At 37.5% G+C, this 18,285-nt stretch overlaps 1 protein-coding gene across 1 annotated transcript; it reads left to right on the forward strand.

Moving 5' to 3' along the window:
• The first annotated feature begins 255 nt into the window (after positions 1-255).
• On the forward strand, positions 256-16,600 carry slc22a17 (solute carrier family 22 member 17). The gene is made up of 10 exons (XM_048175190.1): positions 256-842; positions 2,488-3,100; positions 5,520-5,623; positions 5,708-5,862; positions 7,489-7,654; positions 8,320-8,435; positions 8,539-8,647; positions 10,548-10,771; positions 13,091-13,202; positions 15,084-16,600. The coding sequence occupies exons 2-10, from the start codon at positions 2,645-2,647 to the stop codon at positions 15,358-15,360; spliced, it is 1,719 nt and encodes a 572-aa protein (XP_048031147.1). The 5' UTR covers positions 256-842; positions 2,488-2,644; the 3' UTR covers positions 15,361-16,600.
• The last annotated feature ends 1,685 nt before the right edge of the window (positions 16,601-18,285 follow it).

Raw genomic sequence — 18,285 nt, forward strand, 5'->3', positions numbered from 1 at the left:
CATCAGATGGTAAATTGCAAAAAAATGATTTACTTGAGAAGCAAAATGACAGAAAAATTAAGTCTTGTTTTCTGAAAAAAATGCATCAAAATTAAGCGAGTTTATTCAAAGGAAAAAATATTATTATTACTATTCTGACACCCTTTGGCCCTTTTTTTCTTCTTGTTTTGAGCAAAAACTCACATTTGCAATTTAAAAAAACAAAAAAAACAAGACCCAAATGTTATCTTGATTTGAGAATGTTTCGATATTTGTACTGGAAAACAAGACAACAAAAATCACATCCATTTCATGCATTCAGAAAATCCGCATGCTGTGCAGTGTGTTAATATAGTGTATAATGCGTAGTATGCAGTGTAACAAACTAACAACAAAATCCTTTTGTAACCGTTTTTTGTGTGATAAATGGCTCCCTCGTGTGGTTGTACGTCTGTACTGCAACTGCGTCTAGTTGTATTTTTCCGATGCCGCCCGAATGTTCCCGACGTTTTCCGACACTGGCCGCCAGTCGGGCCAGTTTTTCCGCCCTGTCTGCGTCTCGGTGCCGGGGATCTGCTTCCGTCCATGGCCGTCATCTCCGAGGCTTTATTTACCTTCATGTAACGCGTCTGTCTGGAGTCACGCGCGGCGAACGCAACGCGTCAGATCAGCAGAAGCGAAGCGAGGCGCTTTTGTTCCTGTGGAGAGACATTTACTGCGCCGGACTGAACGGGCCGAACGAGTCCAGAACACACCAGACCCGCCTCAGACCAGCATCAGCATCAGTGTGCATGAGCGGGAGTCATCTGATGTGATCCGCGGCTCTTCTTCATCATCTTCATCTTCATCAGCAGCAGGAGCAGGTGATTCGTGATGATTTATAATAAAGTCATCTTCAGATCAGCACTGAATGATGTTTCTGATCATTAATGCAGTTATTCTCTATAATTCCACTTACATAACTCACATTCCTCCAGTTCTCTCATTCTGTTCATCCGTTCATTCTTTCATTTGATTCTTTCACTTGTTCAGTTTTCAACTTTCATCTGTTGTTCTTTCTTTTATTCTTTAATTTCATTTTCAAGTCATACTTTCATCTGAATTTGATTCTATCATTTTATCGATCTATTGTTCTATCATTCTGTCTATCATTCTATCATTCTATCTATTGTTCTATCATTCTATCTACCTAACTATCTATCTATCTATCTATCTATCTATCATTCTATCTATCTGTCTATCGCTCTATCATTCTATCTACCTAACTATCTATCTATTGTTCTAGCTATCATTCTATCTATCTATCTATCTATCTATCGTTCTATCATTCTGTCTATCATTCTATCTATCTCTATCTATCTATCTATCGTTGTATCGTTCTATCTATGTCTATCGCTCTATCTATCTATCGTTCTATCTATCGTTCTATCTATCGTTCTATCTATCTATCTATCGTTCTATCTATCGTTCTATCTATCGTTCTATCTATCTGTCTATCGTTCTATCTATCTATCTATCGTTCTGTCGTTCTATCGTTCTATCATTCTGTCTATCGTTCTATCATTCTATATCTATCTATCTATCTATCTATCTATCTATCTATCTATCTATCGTTCTATCGTGTCTATCTGCTCTATCATTCTATCATTCTATCATTCTATCTATCTATCTATCGTTCTATCATTCTATCTATCTATCTATCTATCGTTCTATCTATCTATCTATCTATCTATCTATCTATCTATCTATCTATCTATCATTCTATCTATCTATCTATCTTTGTATCGTTCTATCATTCTATCATTTTATCGATCTATTGTTCTATCATTCTGTCTATCGTTCTATTATTCTATCTATCGTTCTATCTATCTATCTATCTATCATTCTATCATTCTATCTATCTATCTATCTATTGTTCTATCGTTCTATCATTCTATCATTCTATCTATCTATTGTTCTATCGTTCTGTCTATCGTTCTATCTATCTATCTATCTATCTATCATTCTATCTATCTATCTATCTATCATTCTATCTATCTATCTATCTTTGTATCGTTCTATCATTCTATCATTTTATCGATCTATTGTTCTATCATTCTGTCTATCGTTCTATTATTCTATCTATCGTTCTATCTATCTATCTATCTATCATTCTATCATTCTATCTATCTATCTATCTATCTATCTATCTATCTATCATTCTATCTATCTATCTATCGTTCTATTATTCTATCTATCGTTCTATCTATCTATCTATCTATCTATCATTCTATCTATCTATCCATCGTTCTATCTATCTATCTATCTATCTATCTATCGTTCTATCTATCTATCTATCGTTCTATCTATCTATCTATCGTTCTATCTATCATTCTATCTATCTATCTATCTATCTATCTATCTATCTATCTATCGTTCTATCGTTCTATTTATCTATCTATCTATCGTTCTATTTATCTATCGTTCTATCTATCTATCTGATTTCATGTACCCTTTTATCTTTTGCAGGTTATTTCTCGTGGTTTGTCTCAGGGTGAGCAGAGGAAGAGAGAGAGCGAGAGACACAGACAGGCGTCTATCTTTCTCTCTCTCTCTCTTTCTCCCTCTTCACCTGCGGCCGCAGCAGTAACGCACGGCTCTCTCCGGCGCAGCCTCCGTCCAAACAATGACATCACCCTCGTCCCCGCTGGCCTCTCCGACTCCCTGTCCTCCTCCCCCTCCCTCCCTCCCGTCCTCCCCCATGCCCTCCTCTCCCGCCCCGTCCTCCCTCCCCCTGCCGCCCGCCCTGCCGCCCACCGGAGAGGTCATGATTCTGGCTCTGGGCCGGAAGAAGCAGAGGCTCTTCATCGCCCTCTCCATACTGCCCAACCTCTTCCTGGCGTTCCTGCTGTCCTCCGACCCGCTCCTGACCCTGGCCTCACCCTTCCGCTGTCGTCTCCCGGGACCCTCGCCCGTTCCTCAGGTGGCGAACGCCTCCATGCGCGCGGAGAAAGGAGACGGAGGTCTGGCTCAGTGCAAGCAGTACGTGTTCATCAACGGCACGCCGTCGGGTCTGAGGGACTGTGATGCTGGGTACGACTACAACGTCACCGAAGGACTGAGCAATAACATCGTCACAGAGGTGGGCGGCACTCGTGAGCTTGGTTTAATGTTCAGAATCAAGATGTTTAGCAAAATGTTCACGCTGCTCTTTTACGTACTAGGAACGATTTTTTGTTTGTTTGTTTTTGCTATTAAATCAATAATGGGAAACTTTTGTGTGATGCATCGGTTCACAAACACAAACCTGATGCGATGCATCGCCAAGCTTGAAATTTGGGGCTTTTATGGTCCTTTTTGCAGCACTGATCACTCGAAAAGTGGCATGAACATAAGAAAATAAGTCATTTAGGTTCAATGCTATTTTAGTGTCTTTTATATACTATATATATGAAGACTTGATGCAAAAGCCTCTAAGTGCCGTCTGAAATTTTTTACTAAAATTAGCATTTTTATCAAGCTTGTATGTTTAGGTTCAGTAATTTCACTTTAATGGCAATTAATAGGTCATTTTCATTGCCATTAAAGTGAATGAACTGAACATAAACATAAAAGCTTGATAAAAATGTGCATTTTAGAAGAAAATTTCAGATGCCACTTAGAGGCTTTTGCATCAAGTCTTCATACATATAATTTCATTTTGAAGGTTTAGTAATTTTGTTGTATTTTTTTTTAATGCCTTAATTTTTTATTTATTTTTAATTCAGTTTTAGTTTTATTCATTTTAGCATTTTAGTAGAAATGTTAACTTGGTAAAATTAAATATTTTAACTAGTGTTGTCAAATCGATTAATTGCATCTAACATAAAAGTTTGTTTATATAATATGTGTGTATATTATTGTTATTATTATACACACACATACTGTACATAATATATATATAAACACAAAATTTGTTAGATGTGATTAATCGATTTGTCAGCCCTAATTTTAATTTATTTCAGTTAACGTTTGTTTCAATTAATTAAGTTAATTATCTTTTTTAATAATTTTTAGTTTTAGTTAATGATAACAGCACTGTTATTGTAATATTTTGATGTTTTTGTGAGAATTAACCCTATAATAGCATGTTTTAAACCAGGAAAGATGGTTATTCAAGCACTACTAGAGAATAATGCAATAATCTGAAGAAGAAAAAAAGCTTCATCATATCAGAAAAAGTCTATAAACATTAATTTAAATTTTTATATACTGTATGAATGTCACAGAATATTTGCTCCTGTGATGCAACAGGTTTCCAACATCATGTAATTTGCCTAAATGCTCTATGATGTGACATGATCACAGCCAATCAGAAGCTTTTTGACATTAAATATGTAGTTATATGTGAAGTGTGATTTTGTTCCAGGTTTCAGAGAGCTGCGGAGATTGTCAGAAAGTCTTGTTGCTTGTCAGATGAAATGGTTTTATTTTTTATCACGTTCCATCTGGGAGGGACACGTGTCTTTTCATGTCAAACACCATGTCCAGTGTAAAGTTGTCAGCGTCTGCATTGGTCAGATTCCTCACTCAACACATCTGAAGTCTTCATTTAATCAAATAAACTGCAGGTGTCTGACAGTGTCAACTCGTAAAATGAACTTTTTAACTAATGTCTGTTCTTAATTACTCCCTGAAGTTTGTGGATTTTTTTAATCAAGGATGCAGAACCGGGACCAATCTAAAGATAGCTCATGTGTTCATTTAAGGAGCGTTTTGTGGTTAGTGTGGGCTGAAGTTCTCCACCCTGAGGACGAGTCATGTGTGCAGAAGAACTGGTTTGGTCACGTTTCAGCTGATGAACTCTTATGTTCCATGTGGTTTGGTCACATGACATCTGACTCATTCCGCAGCTGTTTACATGCTTATTTGTGATATTTACAGTGTTCTTTCAGTGCTCTCTGTATATTAATACTTTTAATTAGCTTTTATTTTACTTTCAGTTTTAGTTGAATTATTATAATTATTATTTAGATTAAATAATCAATTATTTTAGATTACATTTGTATTTAACAATTTTAGTAATTTTGATACTTAATATTTTTTATTGTCATATTTGTAAACATTACATATTTAGTATTTTTAGTAATTTTATTACCTCAACTTAAAAAAAAAAAAAAAATATATATATATATATATATATATATATATATATATATATATATATATATATATATATATATATATATATTTTTAATAGCTTTAGTTGAGGATAAGAAGGTATTGTATTACCTTTTCCACATTGTATTGATTACACATATGAATAGTTTTTTTAAATTCTAAATTCAATTCGATTCAATAAATCTCTGACATAACTTTTGTCTTCAGCATGATTGAAAGTGAAGTGAAACTAAAGCCTGGTTACGTCTTCCACTCTTCAGGGCGTCTTTGAAGATCACAGTGTTATTGTTTTCTTACCAACAGGAAGTCTTTTTAAATTTTCTGATTGTGTTTGCATGGCACTGCTAGTAAATGGCGACTGACTTCCTGTCTGTTGTGGCCTGACTTCCTCTCGTTCCCAGTGGGATCTGGTGTGTTCGAGGTACTGGCTGGTTCCAGTAGAGGAGGTGTGCTTCATTCTGGGGACCCTCACGGGCTGTCTGAGTTTGGGTTACACGTCTGACCGGTGAGAAACCGTCTCTTCAGTTTCTGATGTTATTTCTGTCATTTTTGCATTTAATTGTTCTGATTGTTTTTTTTTTTTGTTCAGGCTGGGCAGGCATAAGTCGCTGCTGGTGTCTCTGACCCTGACGGTGGTGTTTGGAGTGCTGGTGTGTGTCTCGCCCTCACCGCCGGTCTTCATCACCATGCGGTTCTGTCTCGCTGCCGCGAGCGCGGGCGTCTACCTCACGCTCTACATCACCCGTGAGTCAAACATCTGATCGCTCAGCACAGTGTTTGTTTGTTGTGGGTTCGTGATGATATTACACTGCAAAAAAGTACAGATGTCTAAACTTTCTTGGAAGACAGGCAGAGCTGGGAAACAGTGAAAGTGAATACCATATTTCCTGAAAAATGTGACCAAGAGGGAGTAAATAGATAATGAATGGAAGCGGGCCCAAAACAGAACCCTGAGGAACACCAGTAGTGACTGTAGATGATCTCGAAAATGTTGAGATATGATATCTTATGCGAGACGGTATCAAATGTCATCCAAGATGTTCATGTCTTTGTTTCTTCAATCGAAAAGAAATTAAGGTTTTTGATGAAAACATTCCAGGATTTTTCTCCTTATAATGGACTTCAATGGGCACCAAACGGTTGAAGGTCCAAATGTCAGTTTCATTGCAGCTTCAAAGAGCTTTAAACGATACCAGACGAGGAATAAGAGTCTTATCTAGAGAAACCATCGGTCATTTTCTAAAAAAATACAACTGTATATGCTTTATAAACACAAATGATCGCTTTGCACGTGCTTCCGCTTTCCGTATTCTTCAAAAAGCTTACGCTGTATGTACTACGCCTTCACTATTCAACTTACGGAAAAAAACTGAACTGGCGCTGCATTCGTTCCGTAAGTTGAATAGGGATGGTGTAGGACATACAGCGTAAGCGTTTTTGTATTTTTTCCGAAAATGGTTGATGGTTTCTCTAGATAAGACTCTTATTCTTCATCTGGGATCGTTTAAAGCTCTTTGAAGCTGCACTGAAACTGACATTTTGATCTTCAACTGTTTGGGCTCCAGTGAAGTCCACTATATAGAGAATAATCCTGGAATGTTTTCATCAAAAACCTTCATTTCTTTTCAAATGAAGAAAGAAAGACATGAACATCTTGGATGACATGGAGGTGAGTAAATTATCAGGAAAATTTAAGTTGAAAGTGAACTAATCCTTTAAACTGTGTGAAATCTCGAATGCTTTGGAGAACAGACTTTAGTTTGGTCTCTTTTTAAAGACGACACTTGGCATTATTATTATTATTTTTTTACTGAAGTGAAAAAAGTTAAATAAAGTTAATAGAAATGTAAGTTCATTATCATGAAAGATGCATAAAAATACTGTTTTTAAATCTTATATGACATATTATTTTCTGAAGCATGTTTTATTCTAAAACTGTGAGGAAAATCAAGTTGTGTTCCAAATTTAAGTTTGATAACTCAAAAACTGAGATTTTGTTTGGGCGCAGTACCAAACGCTTCCACTAGATGAAATTCAATTCCCATCCATTTCCAATGCACGCATTTTTGACCGCAAACAATACAAGCGTTACTATGTTTTTCAGGACCATTTAACCTTTTTGAATCATATCCATGATTATTTTTTTGTGTGTGTTCACGTAGCAAGTGCCAAAACCTACATCATTCCAATATAGTAAAAATTTTAAAAAACAAAACATAACATTTTTAAGTCAAAAAATGACCAAACAGCACCAGAGGGTTAAATCAAGATACATTCTGAGTGAACTAAAACTACAGATGTTAATATCCAGAACCAGAATATAAAATGCTTACATGCATTCTGTTAGTTATGACCTTTAAAACTGTTTAGGTCTGGAACTCTGTGACCCTTCCCTGCGGCTGCTGGCGACGATGATGTCCGGACTGACCACGTTTGCGGGCGAGCTCCTCCTGCTGGCCGTGGCCCTCGGCTGTGGCTCCTGGAGGGGCCTGTTGGGAACCGGAGCGGCTCCTCTGACCTTGTTCCTGTGCTACGGGTGAGTCCGTGAGGAATACAACCTACTGATCAGCTTTTGTAATAACTACGCTCTGTGGTTTTGGTTTGTGTACTTTGTCACTATATTAGAGGTGCACTGATAAGAAAGTCTGAGACTTATAACTACTGTAAGGTCATTTAAGACAGCTAGAAGATTCATAATACATTTTACCAGGAAATGATGCCAAAACATGACGTGTTTATAATTTCATTCCTATTTACGTCAGCAGAAGTCACAAAACATCACAGAAACCTTACTGTTGATCCCTGAAACAAGTTCTGTGAGCTGAAAAACACATTTGCAGATGGTTTATTTGATATATAATGTAACATAAACACAGTTTCCTGCAGGTTAGTTCTGTGGATTATATCTCTTACGTTATTAAACTGGCTCAGCATTAACACACACTCATACTTGAGCTGCTGGGAACAGGAAGTGAAGCTTTTCAACACTTCATCAGCCTAAATGCAAACTGACTGTGGCTTCATCCTCATTCAGAAATATTGATCTAAAATTCCCTGTGAAGCATCAAAGCTTTAAATCTATGACTGCTAGTGCCACAGTGTCGGTTCTCCCAGCCGTGCTGTTTGTTGAGCAAATCATGCTATTACTCTGTGAAGCTGCTCTTTTTTCCAGCATTTAAAGATCGGTTTGCTTGTCTTCAGGATCCCGGGGGTGTTTCCTGAATCACCGCGTTGGCTTCTGCTTTCCGAGAGGACGGGAGACATGAATTCCTTCAGTGAACGGAGCGAGCGGCAGAGAGATGACGACAGCTTCACGGGTCAGTTTATCTTTGTCTTGTTGACGCTGGATGTTTTCATCTAATAGTAGTTCAGTTCTCAATGAACAAACAGAATGAGAGTGTGTTATTGTGTCTGATGCAGAGCTGGACACCGAGTCGTCCTCATCTCCTGGACGTCCTCATCTGTCTTTCCCAGAGCTGCTGCACAGCAGAAACATCTGGAAAAACCTGTGTGTGCTGGGATTCACTTCGTAAGTGATTCCTACTGTTTTTACTTACCTAATGTGCGAAAATCATCAGGTTTTAGACGTTGGAAGCTGACTGCTCTTGCCAAATAGTTTATTTTTAGTTCAGCTGAGAAAAAAAGGTATGTGTTTCCTTCAGGAACAAACGTTTAGCAAGTACTTATATACACCAAAAGTATTGGGACACACCTCCTAATTCTTGAATACAGGTGTTTCAGTCAGATCCATTGACACAGGTGTATAAAATCAAGCACCTGGCCATGCAGTCTTCATTCACGAACAAATTTTTGTGAAAAAAATGGGTTGTTCTGAAGAGCTGAGTGGATTCGTGCATGGCACTGTGATAGGATGCCATCTTTGCAGGAAGTGAATTTCATTCCTTCTAGGTATTTCACGGTCAACTGTAAGTGGTATTATTGGACAGTGGAAGCGTTTAGGTGCTGAGGCGCATGGTCGCCAAAGCTCTGCTGACTCCATGACATCCACTGGCATTAATATCTGCATAGAAACTGTGTGACGGGAGCTTCACGGAGTGGGTTTCAGTTGGCGAGCAGCTTCTCCACTGGACTCTGGAGCTGTGGAAACCTGTTCAAATCATGCTTCTCTTTTTGACAGTCTGATGGGCGACAAGAACGTTACTGCCTGACTGCATTGTGCCAACTATAATGATTGGTGGAGTTGGGATAATGGGCTGTTTTGCAGGGGTTGGGCTGGACGCCTTAATTCCAGATAAGGGAAATCTTAAAGGATTAGTTCACCCAAAAATAAAAATTCTGTCATTAATTACTCTCCCTCATGTCGTTCCACACCCGTAAGACCTTCGTTCATCTTCATCATCAAATTAAGATATTTTTGATAAAATCCGATGGCTCAGTGTGGCATGCATTGACAGCAAGATAATTAACACTTTCAGATGCCCAGAAAGCTACTAAAGACGTATTTAAAACAGTTCATGTGACTACAGTGGTTCAACCTTAATGTTATGAAGGACAAGAATACTTCTTGTGCGCCAAAAAAACAAAATAATGACTTTATTCAACAATATCTAGTGATGGGCGATTCAAAACACTGCTTCGTGAAGCTTCGAAGCTTTACGAATCTTTTGTTTCGAGAGCGCCAAAATCACATGATTTCAGTAAACAAGGCTTCGTTACATCATAAGTGTTTCGAAATTTCAATGGTTCACCACTGGGGGGCGTGACTTTGGCAGTTTGATACATGCTCCGAACCACTGATTCGAATCAAAAGATTTGTAAAGCTTCAAAGCTTCATGAAGCAGTGTTTTGAAATCATTAGATATTGTTGAATATTCATTATTTAGTTTTTTTTTTGGCGCACAAAAAGTATTCTCGTCACTTCATAACATTAAGGTTGAACCACTGTAGTCACATGAACTGTTTTAAATGTTTTTAGTACTTTTCTGGGCGTTTGAAAGTATTAATGATCTTGCTGTCAATGCAGGCCTCACTGAGCCATCGGATTTCATCAAAAATATTTTAATTTGTGTTCTGAAGATGATTGAAGGTCTTACGGGTGTGGAACGACATGAGGGTGAGTAATAAATGACAGATTTTTCATTTTTGGGTGAACTAACCCTTTAATATTTCAGCATTCCATGACAATTTTGAACAATGCTTTGTGGGAACAGTTTGGCGCTATTCAAGCATGAAAGTGCCCCAGTGCACAAAGCAAGGACCATAAAGACGTGGTTGGATGAGTTTGATGTGGAAGAACTTGACTGGCTTGCAATTAATTCCTGTAATGTCAAAGTCTGTGAATTTTCAGCATCATTACTCCAGTCTTCAGTGTCACATGGTCCTTCAGAAATCATTCAAATATGCTGATTTGCTGCTCAATTCTTCTCATCATTGTTGAAAAAGCATATATATTTTTTAAATATGTTCAGGTTCATCGCTCATGGCATCAGTCACTGCTACAGCTCCTTCAGAGGTGACGTCAGAGGAATCACCCCCAGTTTCTATTGGACGTACCTGCTGTCTGTATGTGCCGGGGGCGGAGCCTGGCTGCTGCTCTGGGCAACAGTGGACCGGTTTGGTCGTCGTGGAATTCTTCTTCTAGCCATGACCTTGACCGGACTGGCTTCCCTAATCCTGCTTGGACTCATGGACTGTAAGTGTCCACTTTCGGAACACCATATACACATTACTTGGTACTTTGGGTAAAAATTCATCCTCAATTCAAAACAATATCACAGTAAAATCCACAGAGCTAAATCAACTCTGCTCAGAGTACCTATGGTCCCTCTCTAAATAGTGTTAAAGTAAGTTAAAGTTAATGAGATAATTAAGCAATTAATAAGACTGTGACTGAAGTCAGTTGTAGTTCTTGTGTTTCTCTTTTCTTCAGTGATTCTGCTTGTTAACAGCAGGTGTTCATCACTAATGCACAATCATCACTTAATTAATTGCTTAATTATCTCATTAACTTTAACTCTGCTTTAGTGTTATTTTAAAACTATTTAGAGAGGGAACAAATGTACTCTGAGCAGAGTTGATTTAACTCTGGAGATTTTATTATTTGTGATATTTATATTATATATATAGGACATTTTATTTTGTAGTGCATTTATGTGATTTTACTTATTTTGGGGACTGCACACTGCATGTAAGCACATTGTCCCCCAAATTCTCATCATTAGCCTTTGCTTAGATGTTGTGGAAAATGTGCTTTATTGTTGACTCTGAGGTCTAAAAACGCGCCGGCGCGTTTTGCAGGTTTTTTTTCACATTGCAGCAAAACAGACTTAAAATACTCTGTCATTTTTTGTCATAGAGACATAAGTAATACATCAATTGAAACTATAGAATATCTCCTTTTATTTGTATACACTCAGAGTAAAAACAAAATGTTGTGCTTTTTGTAAAATAAAGAAAACTAACATGATGCGTGATCTCTCATCTCCCTCTGAACGAAGTCCAATCTGATAGTTCTCAGAAAATGAAGTGTAACTTAGTGAATACTAATCACAAAAAATTCATACTTATGTCTAACAAAACGTTGAAATGTCAGGTTTTAAATCGTGCAAGTCAAATCGAAAACAAACATTCTGTGTTTATGTAATCTGTATGAAAAGAGAGCCATGTCAGAAGTCCGTGATTCAGCTCATTACCCACTAATGCGGCCACACCCACGGAGCCAGCGCTATTCACAGGCAAATTCAGAGACAACACATGCATTCATCATCTCAATCGTGTATTTATTGCCTTGAAAATTGTTTATCTGGATGAAAAAGCCATGGTTAGCGATCTCTGGAAGACATTCGGTAAATTCCTGTTTGTTTTCTTCTATTGATAAGTTTTAAGTGAGTTTTTGTTTCTTTAGCGCCCTCCGGCTGTAGTATGAATTGGTAAACACCATTCATGGAATATCGTCTTCTTCTTAGGTGAATTTGTGGACTAAAATGCACAGAGCGCCCTCCGGCTGCAGTATGAATTGCAAACACCAGCGCTCATAGAGATAACAATGAATATTAAATAAAAAATAACTCCTCTGTATAGAAAATTGACATAAACATATGAGAATCCTATATTTCTCCAAATGTGCATGCTTTTAAACTAAAAGCCTATATTCAGACTCTTTGCATCACAGAAATACATTATATTTTAAAGTATAATATAAAACCATTATTTTATATTGTAATAAAATTTTTCTGTATGTTTCATATACCATGATGAGCTTGAGACATCACAGAAGTTTTTTTTCACAGCCTACCTGACTGAAATGCCTCATTAATATGCAAGTCTTTTCAGGTCATTACTATTCAATTCTTTTGTCTTCACAGGTGAGAATGAGCCATTATTCATGGTGATTCACGCCTCCTCGCATACCGTGTTTCTTGGCAAAAAGTGTCTTACAAAAACTAAATCAGTATATTGTTATAAATGAAAGAGTAGTCAGCATAATTTTTACATAATTTTGAAGCAAAAACTCTAGTCTACAACCTTCAATACCCAAAAGTCTTGTGAACACAGATTTAATATACTTTTATTGGCCTTATATCAGTGACTTGAGTTTTTTGTTTTTTCAGTAACCACGCATAAACGTTATTCCTTCAAAAACACAAACATGTACACACATGTTCCTCACATATTATGGTAGCCTAGTTTGTGCTGAATACAGTGTAATGACACTTGTGTCATTAATATGTTTATGAACAACTGAAAAAAGCACAAATGTCAGGGCATGTCAAAACTTCTCCAGGCCCCAAATCAGCCTCAGACTCCAGAGGGTTAATTGTAAATGCAATTGTTGAAAATATTACAACGCAAAAAAGTCTTTTATGCATATAGTTTTGTGAGCGAAATATGATCTGGACATGTTTTTGACTGGTTTCGTGAGATTTGCACACAGAATTATCTGTAAATGAATTAATTCTTTGAGGTATTTTGCTGTACAATGTTTGACGTTCAGATGAATGTGTCCCTGCAGATCTGAGTGAGTCAGCCATGACTGTGTTCTCCATAATGGGCCTGTTCTCGTCCCAAGCGGCCGCCTCCCTCTCCATTCTGTTTACCGCTGAAGTCATGCCCACCGTCATCAGGTAAACACGCTAGTCCTGCAGGGCTGGTTACTAGCGCACCGTGATAACATCTTGCTTATTTTAGCTCACGAATGCAGGTAGTGTATGGACAATGAAAACAGCACGCTCACACTTGAGAGAACCTTTTAGGGATGTAATTTATGCATCTGTTCTGTGTTGTTCTGGCTTCCCGCCAAGAGTGTTTCTCTTGGGATGGAACTGAAGGAAGATTTGCACCAGTTGTTCACTTATTAGCGTGAAAACAGAAAGAGTTTTCACATGCTATAATTGGTAGAGCGTAACGCTGACAACGGCAAGGTCATGGGTTTGATTCCTAGGGAATGCATGAACTAATAAAATGTAAACCCTGAATGCACTGCATAAAAGCATTTGCCAAATGCATAAATGTGGCTGTAATGCTGTTGAGACCACTATATTGTGATCTGTTCAGTATTATGAGGAATCCGGAGATGCCACTCATGCTGCCTTCACGTGTTATTGGAAATTTCCTACTTCTGAAGTCACAATTATGAGTTTAGCGCGTTCAAGTGCTTTGTTGTCAGAATAAATAAGAATCATGGGGGACACCAGGTTAATTCTTGCATATTTCTTAGTAAGATCTTATTAAAGCCGAAATATATTTATAATTGGTTCAGGCTATATCTTGTCTGTATTCTACTTGAAGAAACTGATCTTATGCAGCCATGTTTGTTTGTAAATCTTGAAATGTTCAATAAAAAAAAAAAAAAAAAAAAAAAAAATATTTATAATTGGTCAATAGCCAATGAATTTTGAATAAAATGTAGGGTCACCATTATTAAAGGCCTTAATAATAATAAAAAACAAAGATATGACATCCAAAGTATGTAAGGTAGTACAACTAGATCTCTTTTATTGAATCCAAAAGGTTTTAATTATATATGTTTATACATATTAAAGGTATTTTAAAAGATTATTCAGTTTAACCACCCAAAGGCCAATACAGCCATTTTATTAGTGATTAAAATATCTAATAAATGTATATATTTATTCTGGCATGGTATTAAAATTATGTGTAGAAGTCATTGCTTTGTTATGAGAAACAATGTCTGAAAAAAAGAATTTCATTGATGTAATTTGGAGTAACCAATATAAAGGGACCATTTTGGATCAAGTCATGTGGTCAATATCATGTGACAGGATGTGACATCATTCAGACACCTGTAAAGGACCACATACTCATGAAGCAAAGTAACCAACACTCTCTTAACTATTTGAAAAATTTGTTTTCACTTGCTCATACACGTCCCGAAACATCAGTTCATTTGGTTCAACCGCTATAAAACATGGAAAATGTTTTAATATTTTAAAAACTTGTACTAAATATAAAATGTTTGATTGTCCTTTTGCTAGATATCAGCCTGTTAGTGTTGTTTGAAAATGTCGTCATTCGGTATAACCAAAAGTGTAATTCGGTAAAACCGAAATTTTTGTTAAACCAAATTACTTTTTTGGTGACAAATTTTGTCCATCTTGTAAAAAAAAAAGACAAAATCAGTGTTAATTGATTATAAAAACCCACATAATCTCATTGTTAACACTTAATAAAACCTCAAAATTTATTATATCTCCATTAGGGTCTTTTTTTTTACACTTTTAAAAACCTTATTTGTCAATGACCCATATACGACTTGAGAGATCGCTCGTCCAATTTCTGACAAGGAAACTCATATTTACGATAAATCCAATTGCACATGAAGGCAGCATCAGCACTAAAGTAAGCCAATGGCAAAAGTTCCATCAGAATCAAAATGTGCTTCTACTTTTCTTCAACCAAAGTTGATCAACTTGTTTCCATTTACACAAATATTTCATAGAAACTGTGAATGTGTTGATTTTGACGTTCCATCGTTGTGTCCACAGAGGAAGTGGGGTGGGAGCCGTCATGGCGCTGGGTTGCGTGGGCCGCCTCAGTTCTCCTCTCATGGATCTGCGAAATCACTACGGCTACTTTCTGCACCATGTGGTCTACTCCTCTTTGGCCCTGCTAGCGGTTCTCTCCATCCTGCTTCTCCCGGAGAGCAAACGCAAACCCCTTCCACAGACGCTGGTGGATGGAGAACAGTACCGGCGTCCTCCGCTCGCCCGACGGAGGAGGGATAACGTTCCTCTTCTCGCTACTCCCAACCCAGAGACCTAGCCTCTACCCTTCGAGTGGGGATCGTCCTTGGAGTCGCGTCCTCTTAACTGTGTATTAGTAGTCATCCCGAACACTGTCGGTGGAGTCGTCACACAGGTACACCATCATGAAGTGTGAGGAAACAGAGTCTACAGAGTGCGCAGCGCTCCACCTCTCCAGCACACAGTGGCAAAAACCATGAGTCAAGGGCGTATGCTCGAATTCAACAAGTCTGACCCATGTAGCATCCAGTGACTTAATACTAATATTAGACCATTATGAAACTTCACAGAGACAAGGGCTGAAAATCACAGTGGTCGTTTTGAAATATATTTATCCCTTTGAAACTAGGCTTATGTTCTCACTCCAGATGGATGAAGGATGGAATTGGTTCTCTTAGTTCTTGAACATGTTGCTGCTAAGAATGCCGAGCCCAGAGGATTGCTGATTGAGTTTTGGGCAAGAAACAATGAGCATAATTTATGTGCACTCTGATTGGACTGAGGCATGATACCAGAAACACTTATTATCGTATGTTACACGTCTCTCTTAGTTAAAGGAATATTACAGGGACACATCTTGAGCTCTCTGTGCAGCAGCTGGGACTTGCTGTCAGTTTCCCCTGTTTTTATTATTTTGATGCATAACCAGATGTTAATTTTAGTCGCAGAACTTCACCGGTTAACATTTCTGCTGAATGTATGTGTAGTACATCCTTAATGCTTCTGCTTTTAAACCCTGTGATGCATCGTCCCATAGACTTCACTGTGCACAAGTGAATAATTTTGTAGAGTAATTCAGCAGCTCAAGTTGTATTTAACCTGGAATATTCCTTTAATAGGCTGATTGCTCATAACATCCCTCTGTTCCTTACCTTGAAGATCGAGGTTGAAGAGTCCGACAGCAGAGGAGCTCGCGGGTTCATTTGAATGTTGACATTCATGTTGGATTTATTTTTGTCTATTGTCTGGCTCTGTATTTTGCCTTTCATCTTTGCTTATTGCATTCGGATTATGAAATAAGGAACATTGGAAACACGAGTTATGTAGCTTTCTGTCGTAAACGCCTTTTTGTGTTCGATTCTTTGAAATGCACTTAATAGTTCTCAATTGTTAGTAATAATTTAATCATGATTATTATACTTGAATAATAAATGATAATAGTAATAAGTCTGATGATCGCGCAACAATTACTAAACAATGCTGTAATTATTAATAAATCTTTAACCAAGTATACTTACAAATAAAATCTGGAAAAATCATTTGTTTGTCAAGTAATTGGAACTGACATTGGTGTTATTTAATGTTCTGTTCTGGTCCATCAGGTGATGTTCAATGTTTTTCTGGTTTGCATATTTTTGGCTGTTTGGTTTTTGTAGGTGGCAGAGCTCATTTCAGATCAGTGATTCACCATAAAATCTCTCTGGACTGCAGCTCCCGATTCTACAATGGTCAGTCTGTGTCTGAGCGTCACTATAGTGCCCCAAACTGGTTACATGAGCCACCATCAGAAGCAAATGAAGTTGTCAGAGTAAGAACTGTATATTGTCCCTTTACAAAATAGCTATACATGTTTTAAAACTACAGAGCTTTGATCATAAAACTAAGCATTTAAAGGTGCCCTAGAACTTTTTTTAAAAGATGTAATATAAGTCTAAGGTGTCCCCTGAAGTTTCAGCTCAAAATACCCCATAGATTTTTTTTTTTTATTCATTTTTTTAACTGTCTATTTTGGGGCATAATTAGAAATGAGCCGATTCAGGGTGTGTGGCCCTTTAAATTTGGTGCTCCACGCCCCAAGAGCTCACGCTTGCCTTAAACAACATAAAAAAAGTTCAAACAGCTAATATAACCCTCAAAATGGATCTTTACAAAGTGTTCGTAATGCAGCATGTCTAATCGCGTAAGTAGTGTTTATTTGATGTTTACATTGACTCTGAATGAGTTTGAGGCTGTGCTCCGTGGCTAACGGCTAATGCTACACTGTTGGAGAGATTTATAAAGAATGAAGTTGTGTTTATGAATTATACAGACTGCAAGTGTTTAAAAATGAAAATAGCGACGGCTCTTGTCTCTGTGAATACAGTAAGAAACGATGGTAACTTTAACCACATTTAACAGTACATTAGCAACATGCTAACGAAACATTTAGAAAGACAATTTACAAATATCACTAAAAATATCATGTTATCATGGATCATGTCAGTTATTATTGCTCCATCTGCCATTTTTTGCTATTGTCCTTGCTTGCTTACCTAGTCTGTTGATTCACCTGTGCAGATCCAGACATTAATACTGGCTGCCCTTGTCTAATGCCTTTCATAATGTTGGGAACATGGGCTGGCATATGCAAATATTGGGGGCGTACACCGACTGTTACGTAACAGTCAGTGTTATGTTGAGATTCGCCTGTCTTTTAAACAAATGAGATTTATATAAGAAGGAGGAAACAATGGTGTTTGAGACTCACTGTATGTCATTTCCATGTACTGAACTCTTGTTATTCAACTATGCCAAGATAAATTCAATTTTTGAATCTAGGGCACCTTTAAATATCATCTTACTAAGACATATTGGCAGCTGGTCACTGTGATTTTGCCAAGACATGTTCCTGGATCAACATATTTTGTTGACACAACAACATTCCTGTCCGAAAATTTAGTCTTAACCCTATTCCTACCCTTAAACCTAATCCTACCCATAATTTATCCCTAAAATCAGAGGGGAAAGATAGGTGCTTCTACATCAATGTTATTCACCTAACTCCGCTTGCAAGCCTAAACCTGACATAAACGGTAAACATGTCCCTCAAATCTGATTGGTTGATTGGAACGTTGATCCAGGAACATGTCGTACTTGGTGAAATCACATTCACCATTGGCAGCTATAGAGTGATGACTGATATTTATACATTTTATGTCAGCGTCTGCTATACTGTTATAAAGCT

This window comes from Megalobrama amblycephala, linkage group LG22 (genome assembly GCF_018812025.1).
Source record: "Megalobrama amblycephala isolate DHTTF-2021 linkage group LG22, ASM1881202v1, whole genome shotgun sequence".
NCBI classification, from domain to species: domain Eukaryota; kingdom Metazoa; phylum Chordata; class Actinopteri; order Cypriniformes; family Xenocyprididae; genus Megalobrama; species Megalobrama amblycephala.

Excerpts from the sequence above, each read along its gene's own strand:
- slc22a17 (XM_048175190.1), top strand. The coding sequence starts at position 2,645 with ATGACATCACCCTCGTCCCCGCTGGCCTCTCCGACTCCCTGTCCTCCT. Across the intron at positions 3,101-5,519 it reads GCAATAACATCGTCACAGAG|TGGGATCTGGTGTGTTCGAG; the intron begins GTGGGCGGCACT and ends TCTCGTTCCCAG. Across the intron at positions 5,624-5,707 it reads TTGGGTTACACGTCTGACCG|GCTGGGCAGGCATAAGTCGC; the intron begins GTGAGAAACCGT and ends TTTTTTGTTCAG.